Consider the following 24,636-nt stretch of genomic DNA (forward strand, 5'->3'; position numbering starts at 1 on the left):
CTGCGCTTGCGCCAAGATGGCGGCGCCCAGCGCTCCCCTGCAGCGGGGGCCGCCATGTCGGTGGTGACCGTGTGCGCGCGCTGGGCGGCCGGATGTTGATGCCGTGAGGGAGCCATGGCGGCGGCGGCGGCGCGGCCCGGCGAGCGGCAGCGGCGGGTGCAGGAGCTGAGCGCGGCGCTGCGGGGCCGCCTGGGGCCCTACGAGCCGCTGCTGAGCGCCGCGCAGGCCGCGCTGGTGTGGGAGCGGCCGGGCCGCAGCGCGCTGTGGTGGGCGGCGGCGCACGGCCTCTTCTGGTGAGCGGGCGGCGGCGGGGCCCGGGCCGCGGCTGGCGGGGCGGCGGGCGGGCCGCACCGGAGGGGTTCGGGGCCGCTCCCCTGTGGGACCGCCGGGCGGCGGAGCGGCCCCCGGTGTCGGGAGGCGCGTCCTGGCCGGGCCCCTTACGGCGGGGGCGGGCGGCCCGGCTGGGCTCCGGAGAGGCAGGAACGCGCCGGGCTGGGCTGGCACTCCGGCCCCCCGCGGCGGCGCCCCTCGGGTGGGCGCTCGGAGGGCACCAGCGACCGGGCAGCCGCGGGGCGCACTCGGGGCCGCTCGCTCTCCTTCTCCCGGGGCCTGGCGAGCCGGTTCTCCAGGCAGGAACGGCCCCTCCGCCGGGCAGCCCGGTCCCCTCGCACGGGCCGGGAGCGGCCCCGGTGGGTGGTGGGACCCCCGCGGGTGACCTGAGGGCTCCAGCTCGTGGCCTGTTTCAGCAGCTGAGAAGGAACCTGGAAGTGCCGGCGTCTGCTTCAGCTTTTGGCGTGTTTTCCTCGTTCTCTGAAAGCGTAAAACTAATGAGCAAAACCCCAAGCGTTGTGTGAGCGGTGGAGGCAGGGCGGCAGGTTCCCTTGCCTCCAACAGGTGAGCTGTAAAGTGGGGCTGTTGGGCTAGAAATGACACGAGCAGATCAGGGTCCCCAAAGCAACCTGACCGCAGCTGCCTGATAAGCTCCCTGCCAGGCAGTGCAGGCAGGCTGGGTGCTGGCTGATTAGCACTTGCTTGCTTTTCTCTGGCTATAACTCTTACTGAGCGACTGATTTCGTTTTGAGTTAGTTCGTGTTACCCCTTTTGTGTGTGTTGCATGGATCTGGTCGGTACCGATTTCTTAATTTCTTCCCCATAGGTTTTTTGCTCTGACTTCTCTTCGCTTGCTGTTCCTGGTTGCATTTACCCTCATAGTAGTAGTTTGTCTAGATCAGTGGAAGAGCAAAATCTGGCCTGAAATTGCAGGTAAGTTGCAACATTTGAGTTGACAGCAGCAAATTAAGCACTGCTTTTAGCCCCACAGGTACAGGTTCTGCACCATCTGGAGTTAAATAGTTAAAATCATGTCTCTTTTGCTTCGTGAGTCTAAAAGCAGGCAAGAGTACTGTAGGCATGTGCTTCCTAGAGTTGGAAAATCCTTACCTACATAAACATAAGACAACCTTTTCATGCTTGTGACACTGGTATTTGTCTCATAATCTTGAAACATGTGGTGTACGTGAACAAGTGCAGGTTTGGAAGCAGTGATTCACCTTCCGAGCATTTGGTACAAGAGCGAGAATTGAAGTGCATGTTGTGGTTTAACCCCAGCCAGCAGCTAAGCACGAGATGCAGCTGCTCGCTCGCTCCCTGCCCCTGCCGGTGGGATGGAGAGGAGAATCAGAAAAACGTAAACACCATGGATTGAGATAAGGTGGCTTAATAACTGAAATTAAAAAAAAAAATTATAACAAAGAGGAGAGGGAAAACAACAACTGATGCATAGCACAGTTGCTCATTCCTCGCTGACCAGTGCCCAGCCAGGCTCCCCCAGTAGCGATTGGTGGCCCTCAGCCAGCTCCCCCCAGTTTATATACCAAGCATGACATTCTACTGTATGGAATAGCCCTTTGGCTAGTTCTGGTCAGCTGTCCTGGCTGTGCTCCCTCCTGGCTTCTTGTGCACCTCTTCGCTGGCAGAGCCTGGGAAACGGAAAAGTCCTTGATTTGGGGTAAGCACGACTTAGCAACAACTGAAACAGTGTGTTATCGATAGTATTCTCATACTAAATCCAGAACACAGCACTGTGCCAGCTACTAAGAAAAAAATTAACTATCCCAGCCAAAACCAGGACAGTGGAATACATCTGTTTCTCCTCAGAATCCATAGTAAACCAGCTTCATGTTTTAAGATAAAGATGAGTCCCAGCAGCCTTGCTGTTGAGTAGGGATTTCTTTGAAAGGAGAGCCATCTTAGCGGCTGTTAATGAAGTTAGTCTCAAACTTTCAGTAAACAAAGCAGTTCTGTCTATCGTTTATGATATTAATATACTTATGAATACTACCACTCTTAGCAGCTCAGGATTTTGTTGGCTTTGCATGGACAGGTTGATTTTGAAGCCGTGTGTATGGCTTGCATGCTCCCAGAGGTGGTTCTCTAACTAACTAGCAGGTACAACTCCCAGCTTTCTGCTTCACCTTGTGTTCTGTGTCGTTCTTGGGAAGAGGTTAAAGCAGCAGCTTGGCTCAGGCTCTGTCATGGAGTGTTACTACTTACGGGGAGGTATCTGTCCAGCTCCCTCATAACCTTGATCTCTTATTTATCAGGATAACTGGTATGTCCCTTGGTCGCTTTTCAAATCCCAGCCTGGGTGAGAAAGTATCAAAAGACTTAAATCTTTGATGCCTCTCAGTAAGCAAGTTGTTGTGCCTTCACCATCTGGTGTGTGCAGGGGAAGGGAGGGAGATGAAAGTGGTGGCTTTTGCAATTATCTGTCAGCATAACCAGAGCAGCCTTCCAGACAACATCCAACAAATACTGAGGAGCAACAAGGAGACCCTCTTGCAGTCTTGTACTGTCACATGTACACCTTCAAAACGCATTATGCATCTTCGGTTCTTGATTATAGTTAATGTCTTTTCCAGGTATCCCCCCAACTCATTAAAGCTTTACTTAAATCCCAAGAGCTAAGCATTCTCATGGCAAAATTCCTTGCAACTAATGTAGTGTCTGTTCTTAATATTTTAGTGGCAAGACCTGACGAATTAGACAATGAGAGGTAGGAAACTAATTTAATCCTCTGCTGTTTGGTACTTTGCTGTGATACCATGTAATTATTACCTGCACATGCTTGTAATGTTGGCTCCTTTAAGCGAGGAAGGAAGGGGGAGAAGGGAGCTGCTTAGTGAAGGGAGGATGGAGCTCTGGGCTCTGTCAAGCAGTTGTGACAAGTTTTTGACTTGCCCAAGAAGCCATTATGTTATATTTAATCTTTGCCTTTGCAGTAGCCCTCAATAGTGCTTGCCTGAGTGTTGTAAAACTTCCCCCCGCACCCTTAAAGTTAGAGCTGCTGCCTTAAAAGTGATTCCTTTTGTATGTACGGGCTTCCAACAGCAGGAAAAAAGCATTTCATTTGGAAATAATGAAGTCGTCTGAGACGTGATAGGGATTGTTTAATAGGCTTGTTCCAGAAGTTGTTTCTGCATAGTTATGATCTGACGGCAGCAGTAATAATGGGTTAAGAAACTCTGGGGTGTTGTCTTGCTAATAACACCTTCCTCTCTGGGCACACCTTTCTGCCCACCTGTGCTGCCAAGCTGCACTGGATGCTCAACTCCTGATTAAAGCACTTGAGCTGTTGCCAAATGACAATTTTAATGATTTTTTTTTTGGTTTTTTTTGCAAGAGGCCCAAGTACAAAAGGAATTGCTTTTCCTAATCTTCAAGTCCTTGTGACTGGCAGTTAAGAAGCACTAATAGAACTTGCCAAAGACAATGCCTCCAGAGTAACTGAATATATTAAGTAAGGTACAAGGCTGCTTGTAGACCTCATGCTGAATTCTTGGGGGTTGCAGTTGACCAAATAAATGCAGAAAAAGCAGATGGATTTGCTTGATTTGCTTCTGCACTGCCCTTTCCCTCGAGTAGCATGGAAACTAGTCTAAGCCAAAAGACTGAATGACTGAAATTACTGCTCCTTGGCTGCTATGGGAGAACTGGGACACTTGTAGAATGGTGTGCAGAAGTGCTGCTTTTGGCAAGGTGGAGTTCTGAAAGGCAGGCTGACCCTTATCTCTCAAGCTTAGCAGCTGGGGGAGAAGAGAAGGCAGTACTGAGACAGCATTTGTAACCAGTGACTTCTGCACTGATGTCGACGCAGTAATATCTGTTCCCAAATTCTTACCTTCGCTGCAGCTGGGGATATGTTCACCCTCGACTGCTCGGAGTGCCAGAACTCTGTCACCACTTGGCTGAAGGATGGGTGTCTGGGACCAACTTCTTAAGTAATCTCTTCATTTTCAAGAGGCAAAACCCTGGCAAGGTAAGAATGTGCAGACCTCAGCAAACAAAATGTTTGGTGTGGAGCCTCTGCTGACCACCGGTATCCCCTTGCGGTGGCATCCAGCGTTGGCTGAATGCATTCAGACATGGGAGTTTACCGCGGGAGGTCTCCCACAACAACTTGGCTATTAAGTGGTGGTGAAGAATAGAAAGCACAAGCAGAATAATCAGGTTGTGAAGGAGGGAGGCAAAAACGAGTGTTGGCATGTTGATTGCACTAGTAAAGGGAAAAATGTATCTGCTCCTTCTGTACATTTCTAGCTTTTTAAGTGTCTGTCAAACTCATGTCTCTCACTGGATTTTAACAGTTTGAGAAAGTGGTCAAGCTTTCCCCCCCCCCCCTTTTTTCTTCTTTTTTTGAGGCTTACACAAAGAGGAACCTGTAACACAGTGGTACTGTCCTTGTCCTTTTCATGTTGAAGAGTTCTGTCATCTTTAACCTCTTCCTTGCTTTAAGCCTGCCTGCTTTGGGAAGCTTCTCATATTGTGAGGCAAGAGGCCTTGGTCCGCTGCCTGTTGCTCTGAAGCCGGATGCCTCCTGTGTCTGCGCTAGTCCTAGAGCAGGGTAGTTGAACGCTAGGAAGAATTTGCTGTTAGACTCATGACTTGACCTAGAATCTGTAGAGAACAAGACGGTCAAGAACGATGTGAATCCACTGTTTAACCTTGAAAGTTCACTGTCTCCCATGTCTTCAGTTTTGCCTTCTAGTGTGTGGAGTCTTTACTTTCCTGGCTGTCCTGGGCCGGTATATCCCTGGACTCTTGCTCTCATACTTGCTATGTAAGTAGAACTCTGTGCCAATACAGACTTGAAAAGGGGTAGAGATGAGTGGGATCTGAATGTCTGATGGATGGGGCTCTTCTGCTCAAAAGGAAAGCTTGTGTGAATGGCTTTAAAATTTAAAATAATACATTCTGCCTGGAATGTGGTGGTTCTTGACCAGGACTCTAAGGTCTCTGGTCCAGAGAGAACGCGTTTGAGTGCTTAGTAACCAGAGATCTGAGCACTAGTAGGCTGGCCTCTCAATTTTGTTAAATTGGCAGAGGTGATTGCACCAATTCTAACAGCCTTCTGCAGCACTGCCTTCAGTACTCAGATCTTGCATACTCTGTGTGTTGCACTGCATCACAAAATGGGCAAGATGTTTGCCAAGTAGCATCCTGAACAAACTTCTAATCAGCGTTCCCACTTACCTCAGTGCTCTTCATCCTGCTGTGGCCCCTTGCTGTGTACCACAGACTGGGGCAGCGCATGTACATGAAGCTGGAGCCAGCTCTGCAGCGGCTGGATTTCAGTGTTCGAGGCTACATGATATCAAAGCAGCGGGAGAAGCAACGTAAGTTTCTGTACTGTGTTTCTGACCCTTCAGACACTGATCCTGGGTACCTGAAACAGCCTGTGAATCGAGCCCCTGGCCTTGGAGTGGGATAGGGCTGCATGCACGGCACGGCAGTCACTCCATTGCCCTTGGCAAATACTTGCAGCTGCTTTGGGTAGGCAGCAAGGCAGCTCTGCCTCCACAGGCGTTTCCCAGTGAGCAGCTGGTTCTTCATGGTTCTTCATGGTGCTGAGCTGCTCCATTTCTCAGCTGCCAGAACTGTGTGTTCCATATTGCAGTTGCACTGAAAAAAAACAGGAAGGACTCTCTGCAAGGTAGCTGCTAAACATGTTTATCTCGGCAAAAGATCTGCAGCAGCCCAAGTCAGAAATGACCACGTTGCTCTGCTGTGGAAAAAGCATGCTGCGTTGTGTTGTGTCCCAGCTTGCCAGTTCAGGGCTTTTTTGCTTGGCATAAGGTTGGTCCTGTACAGACCCCTGTCCTGGCAGCAATAATAAGCTATAAGCTTTAATTGTGCTTTCTGGCAGTGCGTCGCCGATCCCTTAGTCAGGAGGCTGCGGATGATGGGAGTGACAGCGAGGAGGAGCTTGCCGCATTCTGTCCCAAGGTAACAAAGTGTCTCAGAAATAGAGTGGCTGAATAGAATAAACTCACTGCATTGCACGGATGTGAGTGTGTGGCTGTGTATCCAGCTGAGTGTGAAGCTGAGCTGTGATGGAAGATCAGATGAGGATGTTCTTTTAGAGAGATCTTTCCTTATTCTGTCTCGCTCAAGGATGTCTGGAGCTGCTTGTACCAACTGCAGTTCTCCTAGGCTGGGTAGCAAAATGGGAAATGAGCCTCCGGTACTAGCCTCCCATGAGGGCTGGGTTTAGCTGGAGGCCACTGGATCACGTTTTCTGTCTTGAGGCACAGGAATGAGCTTTCCAGTATTGATGTTTTCAACTTTATCTCCTATTTCAAAGCTGGATGACTCTCTAGTCGCCAAGGAACTAACCATCTCTGACTCGGAGCATTCGGATGCTGAGGTTTCCTACACTGAAAATGGGATGTTTAACCTTTCGAGGGGCCAGACTCCCCTGACAGAGGGATCAGAAGGTGAGAGGAAATGGGCAGCTTCTGGAAGGTGTGGAATGCTGAGCAGGTACTGGTGTGGCAGGTTGGAGGGAGGATGCATTGCCTTCTGTCCTTGAGGTCTAACTGTTTGATGTCTTGTCACGCCACCTAAGGTGAGAAGCAACTGCAAGTTTTTTCAGAGCTGAGCTTCCTCCTTCATTCCTGTGGTGCTTTAGTAGAGTAATGACAGTAGCTCTTCAAAGGCAGATCCAGCTCTGCCAGTCTCTGGCTGTAGGGGTACTGGTTGCAGCACAAAGCCTGGGAGGGGGTGCTTTCCCCTGGCAGAAGGTGTCTGGTTCAGCATCTGCATTCCTTGCCAGTGAACTGGGAGGTCAGCAGGCAGCCCAAACAGCTGTGTGTGGGGAGGTTAAAGAGATTTGGTCTGGGAGCTGGCAAGAGACAGTCTGCCTCCAGCTTCTGTGTGCTGTGCTGCCCTTGCCTGTGAAGTGTTTGGCATGTACTGTGTATTTAAAGCATTTTCTCCCCTTCTAGACCTGGATGGTCACAGTGACCCAGAAGAATCTTTTGCCAGGGATCTCCCAGACTTCCCTTCCATAAACCCAGAAGCAACTGGCATAGATGATGAAGATGACACCAGCATTGGGATCCCAAGTCTGGCTTACCGCCCACAATTGACAGAAGATTTCCATCTCCCTTATGACCAGGAAGAATCCGGCACGCTACCATCTGTACAGAATCTTACCAACAACATAGCTGGATTTGTCACCAGGGGGATGATACAGCTTGCGCTGTCAGGAGCCCCTCAGCCAGGCTCCTCATGCAGCAACAATCCCCAGAGAGGTGCAAAGACTTACCTCAGATCGGCCAGCTCGGACTTGGACACTGATGCGGAAGGGGATGACTTTGAATTGCTGGATCAGTCTGAGCTGAACCAGCTGGATCCTGCTGGCTCACGGGGCCAGTAAGCAATCCCATCACTTCCCTCTGGTTTTCTGTTGCACATCGTGGAGGGAATCCTGGAAGGAAAAGCCTTGCACAGTTACCTAGATTGTCTCCTGTGTGAGTATGAGTGACGTGACAGCCAGTCCTGGCTGGGAACACCACTGTGACTTGTGACTCTGTAGCCTCGCTTGGATTTTGAAATAAACTACACTGGTAATTCATAGGGAAAAGGCGTTGATGTGATAGCTCCACAATCACCCATGCGTTGCCCTGCACTGTCTGCCAGGATGCTGCTTGCTCCAAACTTCCTCACCTAAGACAATAAATCTGGTGTCTGCGGCTGTAGAGACCACCGGTCAGACCGACTTAGCATCGCCAAGGACAATCCTGAAGCCAGCCTTCCGGGGCTGTTGTGTAACCAGGTGAAGGGGATCGGTTTCCCCTCAGACTTACTGTCTGGGATTTTAATGCTATTCTGTCTTTAAGACAACCATTCCCCACTCCTAAAATGTGCACAGAATCCAAGTCTTCTCTTCCAGCAATATCCAGCTCCGGGTAGAAACAACCCCCTTGCTCCTGTTGTGGACACAGCGGTGTATGGCCGCAATGTTTGTACTTGCAATGACCGCTCATCTCCAGTTCCAGCTTTCTAGTGATGCTATTTTGTAAGAGACGTAATGGCAATAAGACATCAACTGTGATGACTAGAGTCCTGCGAAGAACATCTACATGTGGCAGCTGCTCTTGTGTTGCTTTCCTAAAATTAATGGACTAACACTTTGCTAAACCCCCCCTGTGCTCCTCCAGCACGCGTGCAGCGCGGACAGTGGTGCAGCGGTGGCGATGCTGCACTTCCCCTGTCACCAGCTCTCACGGAACTGCTAGGGAGGGGTTTTCCAGAGGAGGGAAGAGGTGGAGCTGCACTCCCCAGCCCGTTGCTGGCCCTGGGGACAGCCTGCTGCTTCCCAACCCTGCGCAGCGGCGGTGGGAGCCATGCGGGGGGCACTGGCCCAAGCCACCAGTGACCGAAGAGTTCGTGCCCGTTGCGGTCACTCAACAAACCAGCAGACTACAGGGGAGAGACATTCTGTCAGCTGGGCGGCCCCGGCCCTCTGCCTCGCTGAGCTTCCCCATTGCTTTTCTAAGCCATAGAACCTGATTCCGATTGCGTTTGTTGAGCAAAGAGCGTACCTCATCAGGGAAACCCCTGCACCCGCTCCTGTCGTCTGTCTGCGCCCGCCTTCACGCAATGGCCGTGCCAGGGGCTCACACTGGCCGGGGGGCTGCGGCCAGGCCGGGGGGGGGGCTGCCCTTAGCCGCGGGGGGGGGGGGCGGGGGGTGGCTGCCCAGCCCCGGGCGAGGGGGGTGGCGCTCACAGGTTGCCCTGTACGAGCGCCCGGCTGGTGGGGGAGCCGAGCTGTGGGCGGTGGCGGGTGCCTGCCCGATGCCTACCCGGCCCGGCTGCCCCCCGCCCGGCCCTGGCCCAGCGCTTTTTCGCCGGCGGACGGGCCTGTGCCGGCCCGGGCAGGCCGCTGTGCCCCGAGGCGGGCGGAGCCGCAGGCCGCCCCGCTGCTGCCGGGGGAACGGGCTGGGCCGGGCCGCCGGGGGGCGCTGCTGCCAGCGGCGCGGCTCGGGCGCGGGCCTGCGCTGGGGTCTCCCGCCGATCGGGGGCGGTTTGTTTTCCCGCTCGCTGATTGGTGGGGAGCGGGCGGCGCGCCGGAAGTGCGTCATCGCCGCTGGCCGCGAGCGGAGCGGGGAGGGAGGTGGAGGATGAGCAAAGGGCGCGAGGGAGCAGCTGCGGGCGGTGAGCGGGGCCGGGGCGGGGAACGGGCACCGGGCGGCTGAGCGGAGAGCGGGGCCGGGGCGGGGAGCGGGGCCGGGGCAGGCACCGGCCACCAGGCACCGGGCGGGGGAGTGGGGCCGGGGCGGGCACCGGGCAGCTGCCGCCCTCCCGTTGCAGGCCTGGGTGGCCGCGGTGACCGGCGGGCTGTCCCACAGGAGGCGCCGCCGCCGTCCTGCTGCGGTACCTGCAGGAGCAGAACCGGCCGTACAGCGCCCAGGACGCCTTCGGCAACCTGCAGCGGGAGCACGGGCTGGGCAAGGCGGTGAGCGGGACCGGGACCGGGGGCGCAGGGCGGGCCGGGGGCGAGGGGCCCGGCTGACAGTGCCCCTCCTGCAGGCCGTGGTGAAGGCACTGGAGCAGCTGGCGCAGCAGGGCCGTATCCGTGAGAAGGCCTACGGGAAGCAGAAGATCTACTTTGCCGACCAGGTAAGCCCTGGGCCTGGGCCCTGGCCCTGCTGGCACCTGGCCCCGCTGACCCCTGCCTCACTGCAGGAGCAGCTCCCGGCTGCCAGCGATGAAGAGCTCCGCAGCCTGGATGGGGAGATTGCCACGCTCTCCGGCAAGGTGCAGGAGCTGCAGCAAAGCTGCCGGCAAATGGAGGCCGGTAAGTGTGCCCTGGCCACCCGACCAGCCCCCACCGGTACCTGGAGCAGCTGGTGGCCCCAAGAGCACAGGAAGCAGTGCCCTGGTCCCGTGCCTGTTGACCCTGCTGCTGATCAGTGCCTCACTTCTAGAGCTGAAGGAGCTGAACAGCTCCATGACAACCCATGAGGTGGCCAGAGAGATCGAGGAATTGAGGAAGGACTGTGCAAGTTACACAGAGAAGCTGGAGAGGATCAAGTCTGCCACCAACCATGTGACTCCAGAAGAAAAAGAGAAGGTAAAGAGCTGCCAGGGGCTGAGCCAAGCACCAGCAGCAGAGCCTGGGTCAGGGCTGGTCTGATTGTACCAGGCTTTGCATCAGGTTACCCGTCCCCAGTCAGACTGACACTGATGTGAGAGAGGCAGGGGCTTGTGCGGGCCCTGCGGTGCCCCACAGGGCCTCTGCGTGAGCCTCGGCTGTATGTGCGATGGTGACAACTCTCAGGGTGTCTTTAGGCAACAGCCTGAGCTGCCTCTTCCTTGCAAACCTTTGCTTCATGTGGTCACCTGCCACTTGGTCAATTTGTCTTTCCCTGTCTTGCCTGATCCGTTTCAGAGAGATGTTCATGTCCCCGCAGGGGCTTCATGAGCTGCTTGTGCTGTTAAATAACCTGTTGGCTGTAGCTGGGACATGGGGTGGGCTCCAGACGCTGCCCGGCATTGGGCTTACGGCAGCTTCGTGGGGCAGCTGCTGCTTGGTCAGTTCTCATGTTCTGTTGCTGTTTGCAGGTCTGCAGCGAGCAGAAGCTGTACTGCAAGGAGTGGCGGCGGAGGAAGCGAATGGTAATGGTCGTGCCATGGAGTGGGGTGGGTGGCCAGCACCGGGGAGGTGGTGGTGACAGTCCTGCGGTGACACTGACGCTCTGATGGGGACGTGGGGTCTGCTTGGCACCTTGTGGAGCCGCCCCTGTTGAAGCTGAGCACCTTCCCACTGCTGCAGTGTGGAGTGAGGAGGCCTCGGGTGAATGCCGTAGCTGTGGGGCAGGGAGTGCTGCGCCATACCTGCTCAGTGCCGTCTCTGGGGCCACGCAGGTTCTGGGGAAGACTTGTGGGTACCAAGGTGATCCCCTGGGAAAAGGCTGTGTTGCTGCAGTGCCCAAGCATACCAGCCCCTGCAGAGCTCTGCCTGTCCTCAGGAAACAAACCAGTCTGTCCTCGTGTTAGAGGGCCACTCCCATGCTGTCATCTGAGCTGCAGTGACTTGTGACATCCCTATGGGGGATAGTCCCCAAGGGGGATAGTCCCCAAGAGCTGTAGCAGGGCTACCTGTCACTGGCAGCTCAGTGTGGCCATCGTGCAGCCCTCACAGCACCCCTGTCTCACCAGGCAACCGAGCTGCTGGAGGCCATCCTGGAGGGGTACCCCAAAAGCAAGAAGCAATTCTTTGTAAGTACCGAGGCCGGGCTCTGCCCCGCAGCCCTGGCTCTGCCTGCGCTGCTGGGCCAGGGCAGCCGCCCTGCTGAGACACTCTGTGCTTGCACAGGAGGAGGTTGGGATAGAGACAGATGAGGACCACAACGTCACGCTGCCGACGGCTGTGTGAGCCACTGAAGGAGTCTTTGGCCCAGGGGGAAGGAGCTGATGCTGAGACTCAGCTGTTGGGTTGTTGATTTTGTCTCTTTTTGCAGGGCTTGGGCTCATCCTGTGTATATGCGTTTGTTTTAAAATGCTTTGCAGCTGGAAGGGTGGTCGGAGCGACTCGGCCCTGGGCCCTCTCACTCTCACTTGCAGAGGGAATGTGTTTTCCTGCCCGCCAGGGCAGTGAGGTGTCAAGGCTGGGTGTCCTCACGGGGCTGCGCAGGGGAGGCTGTGAGTGAGCGAGTGCAGTTACAGAGTCCCTGGTGTTCTGGTAAGAAAAGGAAGCGAATGAACTAGTGACCCCTTAGGCTGCAGAGCTCTTCGTGTATTTCAGCTGCTTCCCGCAGCGTGACTCAGTGGTACACCAGAACACAACCCATTAAACACCAGGCTTTCGGTTCAGCTGTGCTTTGCTGTGGCATTTTGCTCTGTTCAAAGGGTGGCAGGGCAGGGTTTGGGCTCTGGGTCGCAGCCACCGAGGGGAGGGGAAGGCAGGAGCAAGGAGAGGGTAACTAGAGCCACGACACTGGGCTGGGCTTCCAGAAACTACCCCTCAGTCTCTGAGCAGCGCCAGGGGAAGGCTCCAGGAACTTAGCAACAGAAGCAGAAAAATCATTAAAACATTCAGCAAAATTTATTTAATTACTTTTCACAATAGAAAAATATGTCGCTTTCACATGTGAGGTCTGTAAAACTCCACGTCCTCCCCCCAAGGCAGGAGGCAGCTTCTGGCAGAGCTTGTCCAGGGGTTCAGGCTGTGCCCCCTGTTCAGCTGCGGAGCCCGATCCCCACCCGCTCACCTCCGAGAGCATTTTCTTCATCACAAAGCAACATCTTCCAGGCAAGACAGAGCTGACCCTGTGTGTGCTATGTCAGTGATGTGCACCACTGCAGGGTTTGACTCTGGGGCTTCCATCGGATTGAAAAAGGCACCCAAAGGCAGGGTTTGAAGAAGAATTTTGTATAAAAATCTCACACACGCCCTACAGTGGGTTCTCTGGTATTAAACAGGGGTAGAAGCAGTAGCTTAAACATTCTCAGGCCGCAGCGTTCAAACCACATAACCTACAGCTGAGTGCTACTTCATCAACAGTGGAAAACCAGTGTAAAATAAATATCTGCTACCCCTGGAGTGGGAGCATCAACACAATTCCAGGGAACAAATCTTGCTGCCAGCACCACCGTGCTGGAGGATCCCCTGCACGCTCGCTCTGTGTGGTGCGCAGCCATCGCTTGGGCCGCAGCTGCACCGCCCCACAAAGCGCCAGAGCCATGACCCAGCGTGTGACAGGTTGTGTCCCAGCGAGCACCTCTCTGCAAAGCTGAAGCTGATCGTGCTTCAGGATGATTTCAGTCATTGATAAAAACAAAAATCAAATCAAGGCTCAAGGCTGGTTATATATATATGTGTGTGTGTGTGTATATAGAAGTTCTAAGGAGCAACAAGAGCTTGTGGCAGCGCTGTGCTACACCCACTGAATTACTTTCCCGCAGTATGGCCACATCAAGGGCCAAGGGCAGAAGCCAGGCGTGTTTCAGCACGAGCAGGAAAAGGCTGCACAGAAAACTCGCTCCCGTCTCCCTTTCAGGGGAACTGCAGCTACAGCAGAAGAGGGCAGGTTTTAGCATGTCGCTGGCACGTGCCGCCAGCTCTGCACCAGGGAGGTCCCAGCTGCGCCAAGCAAGCGGCTCCCTGGCAGCGATGGGCTCGTCCTTCAGCTCTGCCAGGCTTCCCCAAAGCACCTACGCAACTAAAAAACCTGCCCCACAACAGCTGCATCAGAGGGAGGTATGAGAAAACCCAAAGTTAAGAGGAGAAGCCTCTTCGTCACCTGTTTTAACAGAAACCAACGGCTTTTAGCATGCGTTCTTGTTTCACTCCCCCCTCCCCCAGGATCGGAAGGAGTGGTGCTGGAGGCCTGAGGTTACAGACCAGATCTGCTCTGTAGCCAAAAATCGGTGGCACAGGCACACCCCCCTGCGCCAGCCTGAGCTAAAGCCTCTGGCACCTTAAAAATCCTCCACTCAACACACGCTTTTTTCCCCCCTTTGCAGAATCCCTACAAATATTTGGTAACATCGACTGTGGAGCAGAGGTGCCTGCACAGCCTTGGTTTGGTTTTGTACTTAATACAATAAATAATTCGGAGAAGCTTTAAAAACAGCCACGAGGGAGACGGCCCAGCCTTTCTTGGTGCCCATCCCCCAGGCCCCCGGGCAGGAGGTGTCCAGTCCCGGAGCCGTTGGTGCTGCAGGGGGAGGCTCAGTAGAGCTGACTCTTCAGTTGGTGCAGGACCCCAATCGCAATGTCCCGCAGTGTCTGGGGCAGAGAGGAGACACCATCAGTTGTTCCAGTGGAGGAACGTTCCCAGTGAGCCCAGACTCCCACTCCCTGTGGGCAACCCCTGGTCACAGCCCCAGGGCTGGCACGCGCAGTGCCCAACACCACAGCACCGGTATACGGGAAATGCTCCCGCTTCTGTTCCGGAGCCGCAGAGCCTCAGGCAGCCGCAGCAGCACAGGGACCCGGCCCTGCCTCAGTGCCTGCCCCCCTCAGAGGTTTCTTACACCCCAGAAGAGCTTTAGGTGTCTGGAGAGTCTGATGAGGAACAAGCAGGACCCTCCTTCCAAACGCTTTCACCCTGGCCAGCTTTCAGCACCAAACCAGTCCAGCAGCTGGAGCGGGAGAGGCTGGAGCTTGGGCACCCATCCTCCCCACACCCCCACCCTGCCCCAGCCCAGCCCTGGTTACATGTTGCCCTTTTGGAAGCCTCAGGAGAGGGGACACCCGCGCCCGGTCCCGTGCTGGGTGCAGATGGGCGCAGCGGTCTCTGCCGCGTTCCCCTCTGCTGTCGCAACAGCCCACCCGCGGCTCCAGAGCTCACCTGGGGTTTGCAGTGCTCCTCAATCCAGCTGAAGGCGCGTGCCGAGAGCTCCTGAAAACTCGTTACTGAGATGGAGGCGTTAAAGGACTGGAACAGGGAATCCATAATGCCTTGGAAAACATTGAACTTCATTTCATCAGAGACCTGCTCCTTCCCCTCGTTCGGGTTGTCCTGATAAGCTTTCACAATCTGCTCGTAGTTCCTGAAACAAACCAAGCGCCCCGTGTTCAGCAGCAGAGCGAGGCCTCCCACACCCGGCTTCTGCTCGGCTGCGGGGACAGAGCTCGCTGCCTCTCACTGGCCATTGAGAAACTGCTGCAGGGATGGGGAGGACCAAGAGTTTACGGAAAATCCCGCAAATAAACACTGAGAAGCTGCAGCTGCTCCTGACACTGGGAGCAGATTCATTTTCTGACTCAGATCTACATTCACACTAAACTCCACCAGCTGACCCAAGTCAGACCCACATCAACGAGCCCCTGGAGGAGAAATGATGACAGTGGGCAGGGACAGGTTTGGGACTCCAGGTGCCAGGCTGCCTGCGAAGCACTGTGTACCCACAGAGCCTTGCAAGGACAGGGGGGAAAACAGCAGGAAGATGGCAGTGCCCCAGCAGCTCCTCCCTTACACTTTCATGATCTTCAAGGCCATCACGTCTTTCCTGAGGGTAGAAACTTCCTCCTCTTGCTTCTTCTTTTCCTTGTGCAGGAACTGGATGTAGTCAATGGCTAAGCATGAAAACACAGAGTGAGGATTTGAGAACACACGTGAAGCCCTAAGACCCCACAGAAGGTGCCTGAGCCTGGGCAGCATCAGCTCCCGGCTGCCCTGATTCTCCTTGGGAAGGTGACTGAGTGGGGGTGGCCAGCACCTAGGCTCCCCCAGAGCATCATCACACCAGAAGGTCCCCAAGTGCTGAACCTCCACACTGCATGGCTCTAGCGAGGTGGTTTGAGGGTTGGTAGCACCCCCCTCCCTCTCCCCACCCTCAAGACTCACTTTTCTGGAGGACGATGGCCCTGCTCGGCTTCTGGGAGCCTACGGAGAAATCCTGTTGCTCACAGGTAGGAACGATGGCCTGCAAGTCATCGTAGCCTTTCTGTGGGGAAGCAGAGCCACAGTGCATGTCTTTGGAGTTCAGCAGCGTAAGACCACTTGATTCAAAAGGTGTCAAATCCCAGCTCCCTCCACACAGCCAGTCAGAGCCAAGGTGGCTCCCAGCACCCTTCTGTGGATCCAGCAGCAAAACAAAGGGGAAGGTGCCAAAACCAGGAGGGTGCTGAGTGCCACAGGGCCCCGGGAACAAGCAAGTCGCTGCGCTCTGCCAGCACAGGCAGCCTCTCAGGTTACCTTGATGGCATCTCGCCTCTTCCGCTCCGCCTGGGTGTGCGCCCGCCTGCGCCGGTCCTTGTAGGACTCCTTGTAGGACTCCTGGTGATAATCGCTGTCCTCATCGTCTGCGCGGAGAGAACTCGTGTGAGTGTGAAGAGGCCTGGCCGGTGAGCTCCCGCAGCGCGGGGCACAGAGGCACACGGCAGGGCTGACAGCTCAAGGTACCAGCTGAGCTTTATGGCTGCGGCCCCCAGACAGCGCCCAAGGTGGGGGTCAGCGCCAGCAGGTCAGGCCAAGGACAAGCGCTCCAAGGGGCCCCACCAGCCCTTCCCCTCGCCTTGTGGAGCTGGGCAGGGGGGAGACACCTGCAGCTCCCCTGAGAAGGCACCAAAACCCAACTGACTCCAAACACTGCTGGAAACCACAGAATTCCTTGAACTCCTGGAATCCTGCCCAGCTGCACTCGCACCCTTGGCAGCGGGGTGAGGGCTGAGAGCCCAGCGACATGCCGGGCACCACGGTGAGCAGAAAGACCCACAGTCACGGGGGACAAAGCCCGGAGACCGACCTGTGTTGGGGACAGACGAGGCGCTGGTGGAGCCGATGCTGTTGGCTCGTGACACTATGCTGCCTTTCCTGGCGTTTTCCATGAAGAGCGCTGGAAGAAGAAGGTTTCACGGAGTAAGTGACAGACCAGGCCGCGGCACCGAGCAGCCGCTGTCGCCATCAGGCTCCCGATAAGTGGCTGCAGCGGCCGCCAGGCACCTACCCGAGTCCAGGCCATTGTCGCTGTAGGCGGCGTCCACCTTGCGCGGGGCCGGCGGCGGGAGAGGGGAGATGTCAGCGGGGCTGCGGCACCAACCTGCGGCCCCCCGGAGCCCCCCACCCCCCCCCAGCAGCACACCCTGCCCTCCAGCCCCGCCCCCGCCCGCTCAGTGACTTGCGGCCTTTGCCCCTCCCCCTGACCCCCGACCCGCAGCCCTCAGCACCGGCCCCGGCGCCCCCGCCCGCAGCCCCGCGCCCCTCGCAGCGGCCACCCCGCTCCCGGCGCAGGGACCCACCTTCCCCCACGAGTCCTCGGCCGCGGCGCCGGGCGGCTCCGCCATCTTCCGCCCTCCCCGGTCATGTGATCGCCGCGGGGGCCGATGGGAAACGCAGTCCGCCCCCCCCCCCCGCCGGGCCGCCAGGGGGCGCGCCCAGCCCCCCGGCGCTGGCGTCACCGCCATGACGTCAGCGTGACGTAAGGGCGCTGGGTCCGGTCGGAACCTGCCGCCCGCGGCGGTCCCGGGGCCGGCATCTCCTCGGCGCCGCCGCCGGGCCGGGGCTGCTGCCGGTGACGCCAGGGCCGGTGCAGGGGAGCAGGCCGCTGCAGGCCGCAGCCACATCGGGGCCTGCAGCCCCCATCCGGGGCAGCAGCTGGCCCTGCGTGGCGGTGCGGGACACAAATGGGGTCAGAGAAATAAATTCTCAGTCGAGTGGGTTAAATAGACATTAGCAGGAGGAGGGCTGAGCTGAGGGCAAAGCCCAGCCAAAGCCAGCCTGAGCGCAAGAGCCATGGTTGCAGGGCCCTTGGGCAGGGACAGGCCTGCAGCCCGACAGCACCTGCACATGGCCCTCGGGGGCTGCCGTCATCTGCTCCGCCAGCTCGCCCAGGAACAGGCCGGCCACCACTAGCCGCTCCGCCAGCTCGCCCAGGAACAGGCCGGCCACCACCAGCCGCTCCGCCAGCTCGCCCAGGAACAGGCCGGCCACCACCAGCCGCTCCGCCAGCTCGCCCAGGAACAGGCCAGCCACCACCAGCCGCTCCGCCAGCTCGCCCAGGAACAGGCTGGCCAGCTGGGAGCGCAGCCCCAACCTGAACTCGAAGCAAACCTGGCCAGGAGCAGGGAGGCGCCAAGCCCCTGACAACAGGCAGGCAGCCCTGGCCCAGCAGTGGGACAGCAGCTGGTGCTGCCTGCAGCCCTGCCTGTCCCGGCAAGCCCCGCGCAGCGGGAGGCACTCACTGAGAAGTCCTGTGAGCAGGTGGCCATCTGTCTGGGCAGCCCTGGCCCGACCTGCCAGTGTCTCCAGGTGCCTGAAGAGGTGGCAGTTCCAGCTGACAGCCTGCGGCAGGGAGACGGCACCACACAACCCGACACCATTTAGGAGGCTGCTCTGCACCCGAAGCGTGTGGGGCCCAGCCATGCCCTGTGTGTCTGCAAGCTGGGATGGTCCCAGCATCCCATGTCACCACCAGTCCCCACTCATGGAGCTGTTGGGGTGTCAGGCATAGCTGTACACCCCCCACCCCAGCGGGACACACAGCACCTCAGTCTTGCCCTGTCTACCCAGATCTGCTGGGAGCCCTGGAAGACCTTGGAGATGTAACACTCCAGGAGGGGCGGGAAGGTGACCTCGAGCCCTGCCTGCAGCACCTGCCTGCGGCAGGAGAGCACAGCCAGCTGGCTGCACCGTGACACAAAGAGCTGGTACTCCCCCATGCTGGCCACCAGCTCGTACATCTGCTCCGCTGAGTACCTGGACCCAGCGTGCTGATCAGGGGCCACACGGCCCAGCCAGTGTCCCTACAAGGGCCAGGACTGGGGGCAGCAGGAGGACTGGGGGCAGCAGGAAGACTCACCCAGGGACCCACTGCTCCTAGTGCCCGCTGGGGCCAATGCTCGCCAGCATCAGGAACAGCCACGCTGGCTGCACCAGCAGGGAACCGGGGAGCCCAAGGCACCTGGGGCAGTGAGGGGGTCAGGGAGCCAGCTCCATCACCCCATGGCACACCAGCCCCACCACTGTCTCACTGGGAGGCAGCCTTGCTGCCCACAGCACCCCGAGCAGCATCTGCCTGTGCCTAGCCATAGCTTGGCTCTGCCCAGCCGGTACCGGGCTGGGATGGTCCTTGTGCTCCCAGTGACATCATGGGTGGGTGCTGGGGGTGGGACTGCCCCCCCTGCCCATGGAACGGACCCGGCCACACTGTGCAGGGCCCTGGCATGGGGACCCCCGTTAGCCCCTGAGACACACAGTGCTATCGTCCAACTGCTGATCAGGGAGGAGAGGCAAGAGGGGGATGGAACCCCCCCAGACCCCCACAACCCCCAGAGCCGGAGGAGATGCCCCACAGCAGGAGCCCGGCAGGGGCTGGGGGTACCAGAGCCAGCTGCCGGAGGTGGGTTTCGGCCTCCTGCAAGGGCACGTGGGGAGTACAGGGGACAGGCCCAGCACAGGGACACACAGAGAAGCCTCTTTACTGTCACACAGGCAGGTCCAGGCACCAGCAGGTTCAGCCCTTTGGCCCCAGGAGCTTCTGCTGTGTGTCCCGTCACCAGGGAGATGCCCCCAGCCCCTCTGCGGGGCTGGTCATGGTGGGTGGGTTCAGCCCCGACGTTTCATTCCTCCCCGGCATGGCCAGCTCACTGCCAGCACGCAATGCCAGCACGTGGACCCTCGCCTCCCATCCCACCGGTGTGGGATCCAGAGGGTTGGTGCTCGATGGTCAAGAGGAGCACAACCCCCTCAGAGGCTGCGCTGCTACTGGTTCAGGCGCTGCTGCAGGAGCTCCCAGGCCTTCTCTACCTGCCAGAGAACACAGGTGGGGAGGCACCTCAGACCCCATGGCCAAGCTGGGGACAAGGCGAGCAGCACCATGGCATGGGCAGGAGTGTCACACGAGGACCCCATGCTTCCTGTCCCTTCCCTGCTGCGTTTACATCCCCAAATTCATCCCTCGTGGCCATGCCCAGAAGCAGCCTCGATGGCGAGGAGCACACCCAGGCACCATGCATGACCCGGGCACAGCACAGAGTCCTCTGGCTGTTGTGGTCACCCACCTCCCCCTTCGCTACCCGAGAGACCCCAGTGCTGCAGCCAGGCTGCGGCTCACCTGCTTGCGGGTGACGTCTGGCTCCCAGAGCGTGCACAGCACCACCTGCGACTGCTCCACTCTTTGGCTGTTGCTCATCTGGCTCCGCAGCCGGCTGTAAGCAGCCTCCTCGCTCAGCCCGTCCCTGACCATGATGCGCTTCACAGCCTAGCAGGACCGGAGGGGACACTCAGGTGCTCGGCGGGGAAGCCAAGGACCAGCCCCAGCGGCGAGCGATGGGCCAAGGGGGATCGCCCACCTCCTCCTCTGGGATGATGGCTGTCCACACCTCATGGACCATGTCTTGCCAGCCAGCCTCCAGCAGCACGGCAGCGTCCAGCACGCACACAGCCTTTCCTACGGAACAAGGCTATTCCTCATTACCTGGCGAGTGCAAGGCAGTGCGACTGCTCCCTGGGGTCCAACCCAGGCAGTCCACTTACGCTCGTAGAGTCACGCCTTCCTGCAAACTGGCAGCACAGACGAGTTACTGCTGAGCCAAAGAACCTCACATTGGAAAAGCCAGCAGCAGGCAGAGGCTGCGTTTGCTTAAAGGGCACACCTGGGATGGCAGGTCTCCCAGGTACGGCAAGCTGATGCCTTCAGCGAAATGCCTAGCGAGCTACCAACAGTATCTCCAAAAAGCTGGAAAAATTCTGCTCCCAGAAGGAATACGCACCACACTTGCTGCTTGAGCACTACACCAAAACCAAACTTGAAGCCACGTGGGAAAGAGAAAGCAACCCCCACCCTCCTTCAGAGCAGGAAGCTTGAGCGAAGCCTGTCCCAGCTGCCAGCCCAGCCGGGTGGAAGGGTTTGCTCAGAGCCCTGCTAGTGCAAATCCCCAGCAAGCTGCCCAGCAGAGGAGAGGGGAGCCTGAGCATGGACGATACTCCTGGTGCTGCCAAAAGCAGCAGATTCTGGCGGGCTCTGGGTCGTGGTGTGCTGCACAAGACCATGCACCCAACCCCCACCTTTGCGCTGCGATGGAAGCCGCCCCAGTTACCTCGAGCATCTGCTTCCCCAATCTGCTCCTTGACCATCTGGGCCATCTCAGGCCACACAATGTCCGTGAGACTCTTCAGCCGCTCCTAGAAAGGACCATGATGGGATTCAGTTACTTGCCCTCAGAACCCCTGGGCAGCCAACAAGGGGATCGCTGGTGGCAGCAGCAGTCACAGAGGACACCCAGAAAGCTAAAGCACGGGGCACAGCCCCGACCCGTTGCCTGCTCCGCAAGTGCTAGGACAGAAAGCTTCCATGCTGGCCAGAGGCTCTCATGCCTGCTGGTGGGGTCAAGGATCTTCTTCCCGTTATTTTCCTTGCCCTGCAGGCACAGCAGAACCTCTGTCTCTGCTGCGAGAGGCACTTTGCAAAGGCCCACCCCACAGCACAGCAAGCTCCCGATGCAGCAGTGCCCACGCGAGACCCATCCGTCTCGGGGGAACCCCTCGAGCTGCCTTCATGCTTGGGCCGGGGCAGCCCGCAGGACCTGAACGGACGCGCTGGCCTGGCCAACAAAGCAAGGCGCAGCGAGTCAGGTTCAGTTGCCGCGTCACCGAGCCCCGCTGGGTAAAGCCCAGATCACGCAAGGGCCAGAGAACACCAGCTCCGCGTACGTCAGGGCTGTTGTTCCGTGCTGGGTAAAGGACAAGGGTGGGACAGAGGGGACAGGGATGGGGACGGGGAGGCAGCAGCAGCTGCCGAGGCGAGAGGAGCATGTCCAGCACAGCTACTGACTGAGCTACAGAGAGGGGATCTCTGCGTCCTGGCCTGTCTGTACGTCACTGCAAGAAAGTACAGTCAGGAAGGCGTCATCAGCTCTAAGAGCTGAAAAACGAAAAGCCTCAGCGCAGATGGAGAGCTCCCCGCTCATGAGATTCAATATTGACAGTCTCTGTGCTGCTCTTACATGGTTTCCAAACACTTTGGCCCCAAGGACTTTCCTGTTTATCGTCCCATCTTCATTCAAGATTTCTGAAAGACAGAAGCAGAACAGGCTTGGGAGGAATGAACGCAACTCACTTCCCTGAGGCGAGCCAAGGGCAGAGTGAAAGGATTTCAGCACGGGGCTCTCAAAGGGCCCCAGAAAGGAGCTGTAGGACCTGCCCAGGCAGCTCTTCACCTTACCCCAGAAAAGGACAGGGAAAAGCTTTTCCTAGACGAACGGCAGCCCGGTTTAGCCTTCCCCACTAGCCATTGACAGTAGCTCGGACACGGGATGCGCAAGGTTTGGGGAAAGCACTGCCTTGCCCGGCTCGGGCCTAACCATCAATAAATCAGCTACAGAGCCCCGCTGGGTGGTGTGGAGCCCAAAACCCATGGGGAGGGAGGGGAGCGCAGGCCAGGCCAGCTCTCTGGCACGCCAGGACAACGGCACACCTCTCCCTCCTCTTTCTCCTCCCAGTCTTCCCCACAGCCTTTGGTAGCTCTACCTGCCCCGAAGGTTGCCACCACCTGCTTGTAGGCAGGGCCACCAGGGACATAGACAGCATGACCCAGCTTGTCAGCGTCGATGAGGAATGCTCCCAGTTGTCCCAGGAGCTTGGCGATAGAGGTTTTCCCACTCCCGGTTCCTCCAGTCAGGCCGATCACGTATGGGCGTGAAGGCAAGGCAGGGTCTTGCTAAGGGAAGAGAGAAAGCCGTTGCAGGCTCTGCTGGAGAAGGACCCCGAGCAACCAGCCTGGAGACAGGCATGACGGGTCCTAGCCCTGCAGAGCGCGGCCTGATCCTGCCAGGGGCCAGTACAGGCAGCAGGCAGTCCGTCCTCCCAAACCTGTCCTCTTGCAGCAGTGGGACAAGTGGGCTCCGCAGCTCCCGAGGTTGCCACCCCTCCTCCCCGGCACACCCCGGCACACCGTTCCCACCGCAGCTCTGCACCCATCCCCCTCACCCGTGGGGGCCGCAGCAGCGTCCCCAGCAGCCTCTGCCGGAGGCTGGAGGAGCTGATCTTCTCCTCCTCGTTCTGACTGTGGTCGGGGTCCTTCATCAACACGATCTCGTAGAGAGCCAGCTCGGGGAGCCCCTGCCGAGAGAAAGGCACCCCGAGAGCCATCAGCCCTGGCAGCCGCGAGGTGCAGCAGAGGGAAGGGGGCTCAGCGGGAGGTCAAGGCCTGAACGAAGCAGCACAAATGAGGCTGCAGCCGCCCTCAGCGTCCCCACGGGGCAGCTCCATCCCCACGAGGGACATATTCCCCCCAGCCAAGAGGCAAAGGGAGCCCATGGAGCTGCCCGTTTCCCCCCACACATGCGGGGCTGTCAGCACTGCCGGGGGTCGTGCCGTGCACAGAGGCTGCTGCACCCATCCAGGGGCAGCTCGGCAACAAGCACCCATCCGCAGGGTGCCGGCAGACACGTGTGCTGGCATCCTGCCCTCACGCCCGGGCCACGGCACGCTGGGGCACCGACAGCCGCAGCTGCTCACCGAGACCCGGTTTGCCCAGAGCCAGCGGCAGGCAGGGGCGAGGGGGTGGGAGGGGGCAGCCCACCGGGCTCCTGCGCAGGCATTACGTTTTCAAGTCTCTTCTTGTTCACGGCCTCCCCTCCCCTGCGGGTCTCCTCGCTGACCACCAAGCACTGCAGGTCAGGGTCCGTGACCGAGGGGCCGTAGGGGTCGGCTAGAGGCACGATGTCGTAACGCAGCGAGGGCTTCACGTCCTGCAGGAACTCGTGCAGCTTCGCTGCTCGCAGCTCGTACGGCTCGATCAGCTCCGGCAGGACCTTGTCTGCCAGGCACCAGGAGAGCGCAGAAGCAAAAGAGCGTCCGTTTAATGACGTGCGGCCCCCGGAGCACCGGCAGAGAGCGACAGAAAAGCAGGAGTGAGAGACAGGAGTGGGAGATGGAGACAAAACCCACCCGTGACTTTGGCAGGCTCCCCCCTCTGGCTCCCCTTGCCCCTGCTGCCCCTCAATGCCACAGCCGCACGCCTGGCCTGCTGCTGCAGACGGGACACCAGGTCCCCTCTTGTCACCCTGCCCAGACGGCACCGCCTGGCTGCTCTGGGTGCGTGGCCACCGGGACCCCCACACCCCCGGCCCACTCACCGCCCTGTCCCAGTCAGCACCACGCCACCCCCTCGTCCCCATACCGGCTCCCCCCGTCCCCGCACGGTGCCGGCTGCCCCGGGACTCACGGCGCAGCAGGTCACCGTCAGCCACCCCGGCCAGGAGCCGCTGCCGGGCCAGGAGGCAGCACACGCTGAGCAGGAGGCGGTGGGCGCCATGAAGGCGGTCGAAGGTGCCGCCGACCGCCACGTCGGAGAAGTCGGGGAGCGCCGCGTCGTGCTCCTGGGGGTGCTCCGGGGGGTCCCCCGGGGGGTCCGCCAACAGCAGGGCGGGCAGGCGCGGCGGGCAGCCGTAGGCGGTGGCGGCCAGGCGCTGCAGGCCACGCTGCACCGGCTCGGGCGGGCCCGGTGCCTCGGCGGCGGGGGCCAGCAGGACGCGGGGCGGCCGGGCCAGGCGGCCGCCGGGGCTCAGCAGGACGCGCAGGTCCAGGCCCCGCTGCGCCGCCGCCGCCGCGTAGAGCGCGGCCAGGGCCCGCAGCAGCGCGGGGCAGGCGGGGGGCGCGGCGGGGGGCGCGGCGGGCCCGGCCAGGCGCAGCCCCGGCTGCAGGTGCACGTACAGCGGCCCCGCCACCACCCCCGCCGCCGCCGCCACCGCCGCCGCCGCCCGCCCGGGCAGCGCCGCCAGCGGGGCCGTCAGCACCAGCAGCCCCGCGCCCGAGGGCGCCATGGCCCCGCCGGAAGCCGCCGCCGCCCCGGAACGGCCGCTCGGGGGAAGCCCGGCACCGCGGGGGAGCGGCGGGA

The 24,636-nt window shown here is 59.0% G+C and overlaps 4 protein-coding genes across 4 annotated transcripts; 2 read left to right on the forward strand and 2 right to left on the reverse strand.

The window, feature by feature from the left end:
- RETREG3 (reticulophagy regulator family member 3) lies at positions 1-8,901 on the forward strand. The gene is made up of 9 exons (XM_056362347.1): positions 1-293; positions 1,157-1,263; positions 3,025-3,055; positions 4,192-4,318; positions 5,035-5,119; positions 5,538-5,675; positions 6,206-6,285; positions 6,644-6,776; positions 7,287-8,901. The coding sequence occupies exons 1-9, from the start codon at positions 115-117 to the stop codon at positions 7,718-7,720; spliced, it is 1,314 nt and encodes a 437-aa protein (XP_056218322.1). The 5' UTR covers positions 1-114; the 3' UTR covers positions 7,721-8,901.
- A 493-nt stretch (positions 8,902-9,394) lies between these two features.
- PSMC3IP (PSMC3 interacting protein) lies at positions 9,395-12,162 on the forward strand. The gene is made up of 8 exons (XM_056362282.1): positions 9,395-9,501; positions 9,696-9,802; positions 9,877-9,966; positions 10,033-10,144; positions 10,275-10,420; positions 10,912-10,965; positions 11,509-11,568; positions 11,666-12,162. The coding sequence occupies exons 1-8, from the start codon at positions 9,468-9,470 to the stop codon at positions 11,723-11,725; spliced, it is 663 nt and encodes a 220-aa protein (XP_056218257.1). The 5' UTR covers positions 9,395-9,467; the 3' UTR covers positions 11,726-12,162.
- Positions 12,163-12,375: 213 nt separating this feature from the next.
- MLX (MAX dimerization protein MLX) lies at positions 12,376-17,390 on the reverse strand. Its single transcript, XM_056362281.1, has 8 exons — positions 17,039-17,390; positions 16,747-16,783; positions 16,546-16,635; positions 15,996-16,102; positions 15,645-15,744; positions 15,274-15,373; positions 14,646-14,847; positions 12,376-14,080 (listed from the first exon to the last, which is right to left on the reverse strand). Exons 1-8 carry the CDS (start codon positions 17,360-17,362, stop codon positions 14,024-14,026), a joined length of 1,017 nt encoding a protein of 338 aa, XP_056218256.1. The 5' UTR covers positions 17,363-17,390; the 3' UTR covers positions 12,376-14,023.
- Positions 17,391-19,198: 1,808 nt separating this feature from the next.
- On the reverse strand, positions 19,199-24,625 carry COASY (Coenzyme A synthase). Its single transcript, XM_056362284.1, has 9 exons — positions 23,965-24,625; positions 23,342-23,556; positions 22,725-22,856; positions 22,266-22,455; positions 21,743-21,807; positions 20,837-20,921; positions 20,090-20,187; positions 19,852-19,998; positions 19,199-19,544 (listed from the first exon to the last, which is right to left on the reverse strand). Exons 1-9 carry the CDS (start codon positions 24,560-24,562, stop codon positions 19,500-19,502), a joined length of 1,575 nt encoding a protein of 524 aa, XP_056218259.1. The 5' UTR covers positions 24,563-24,625; the 3' UTR covers positions 19,199-19,499.
- Positions 24,626-24,636: the final 11 nt, after the last annotated feature.

The sequence above is a fragment of the Falco biarmicus genome, chromosome 17, assembly GCF_023638135.1.
Source record: "Falco biarmicus isolate bFalBia1 chromosome 17, bFalBia1.pri, whole genome shotgun sequence".
Taxonomy (NCBI): domain Eukaryota; kingdom Metazoa; phylum Chordata; class Aves; order Falconiformes; family Falconidae; genus Falco; species Falco biarmicus.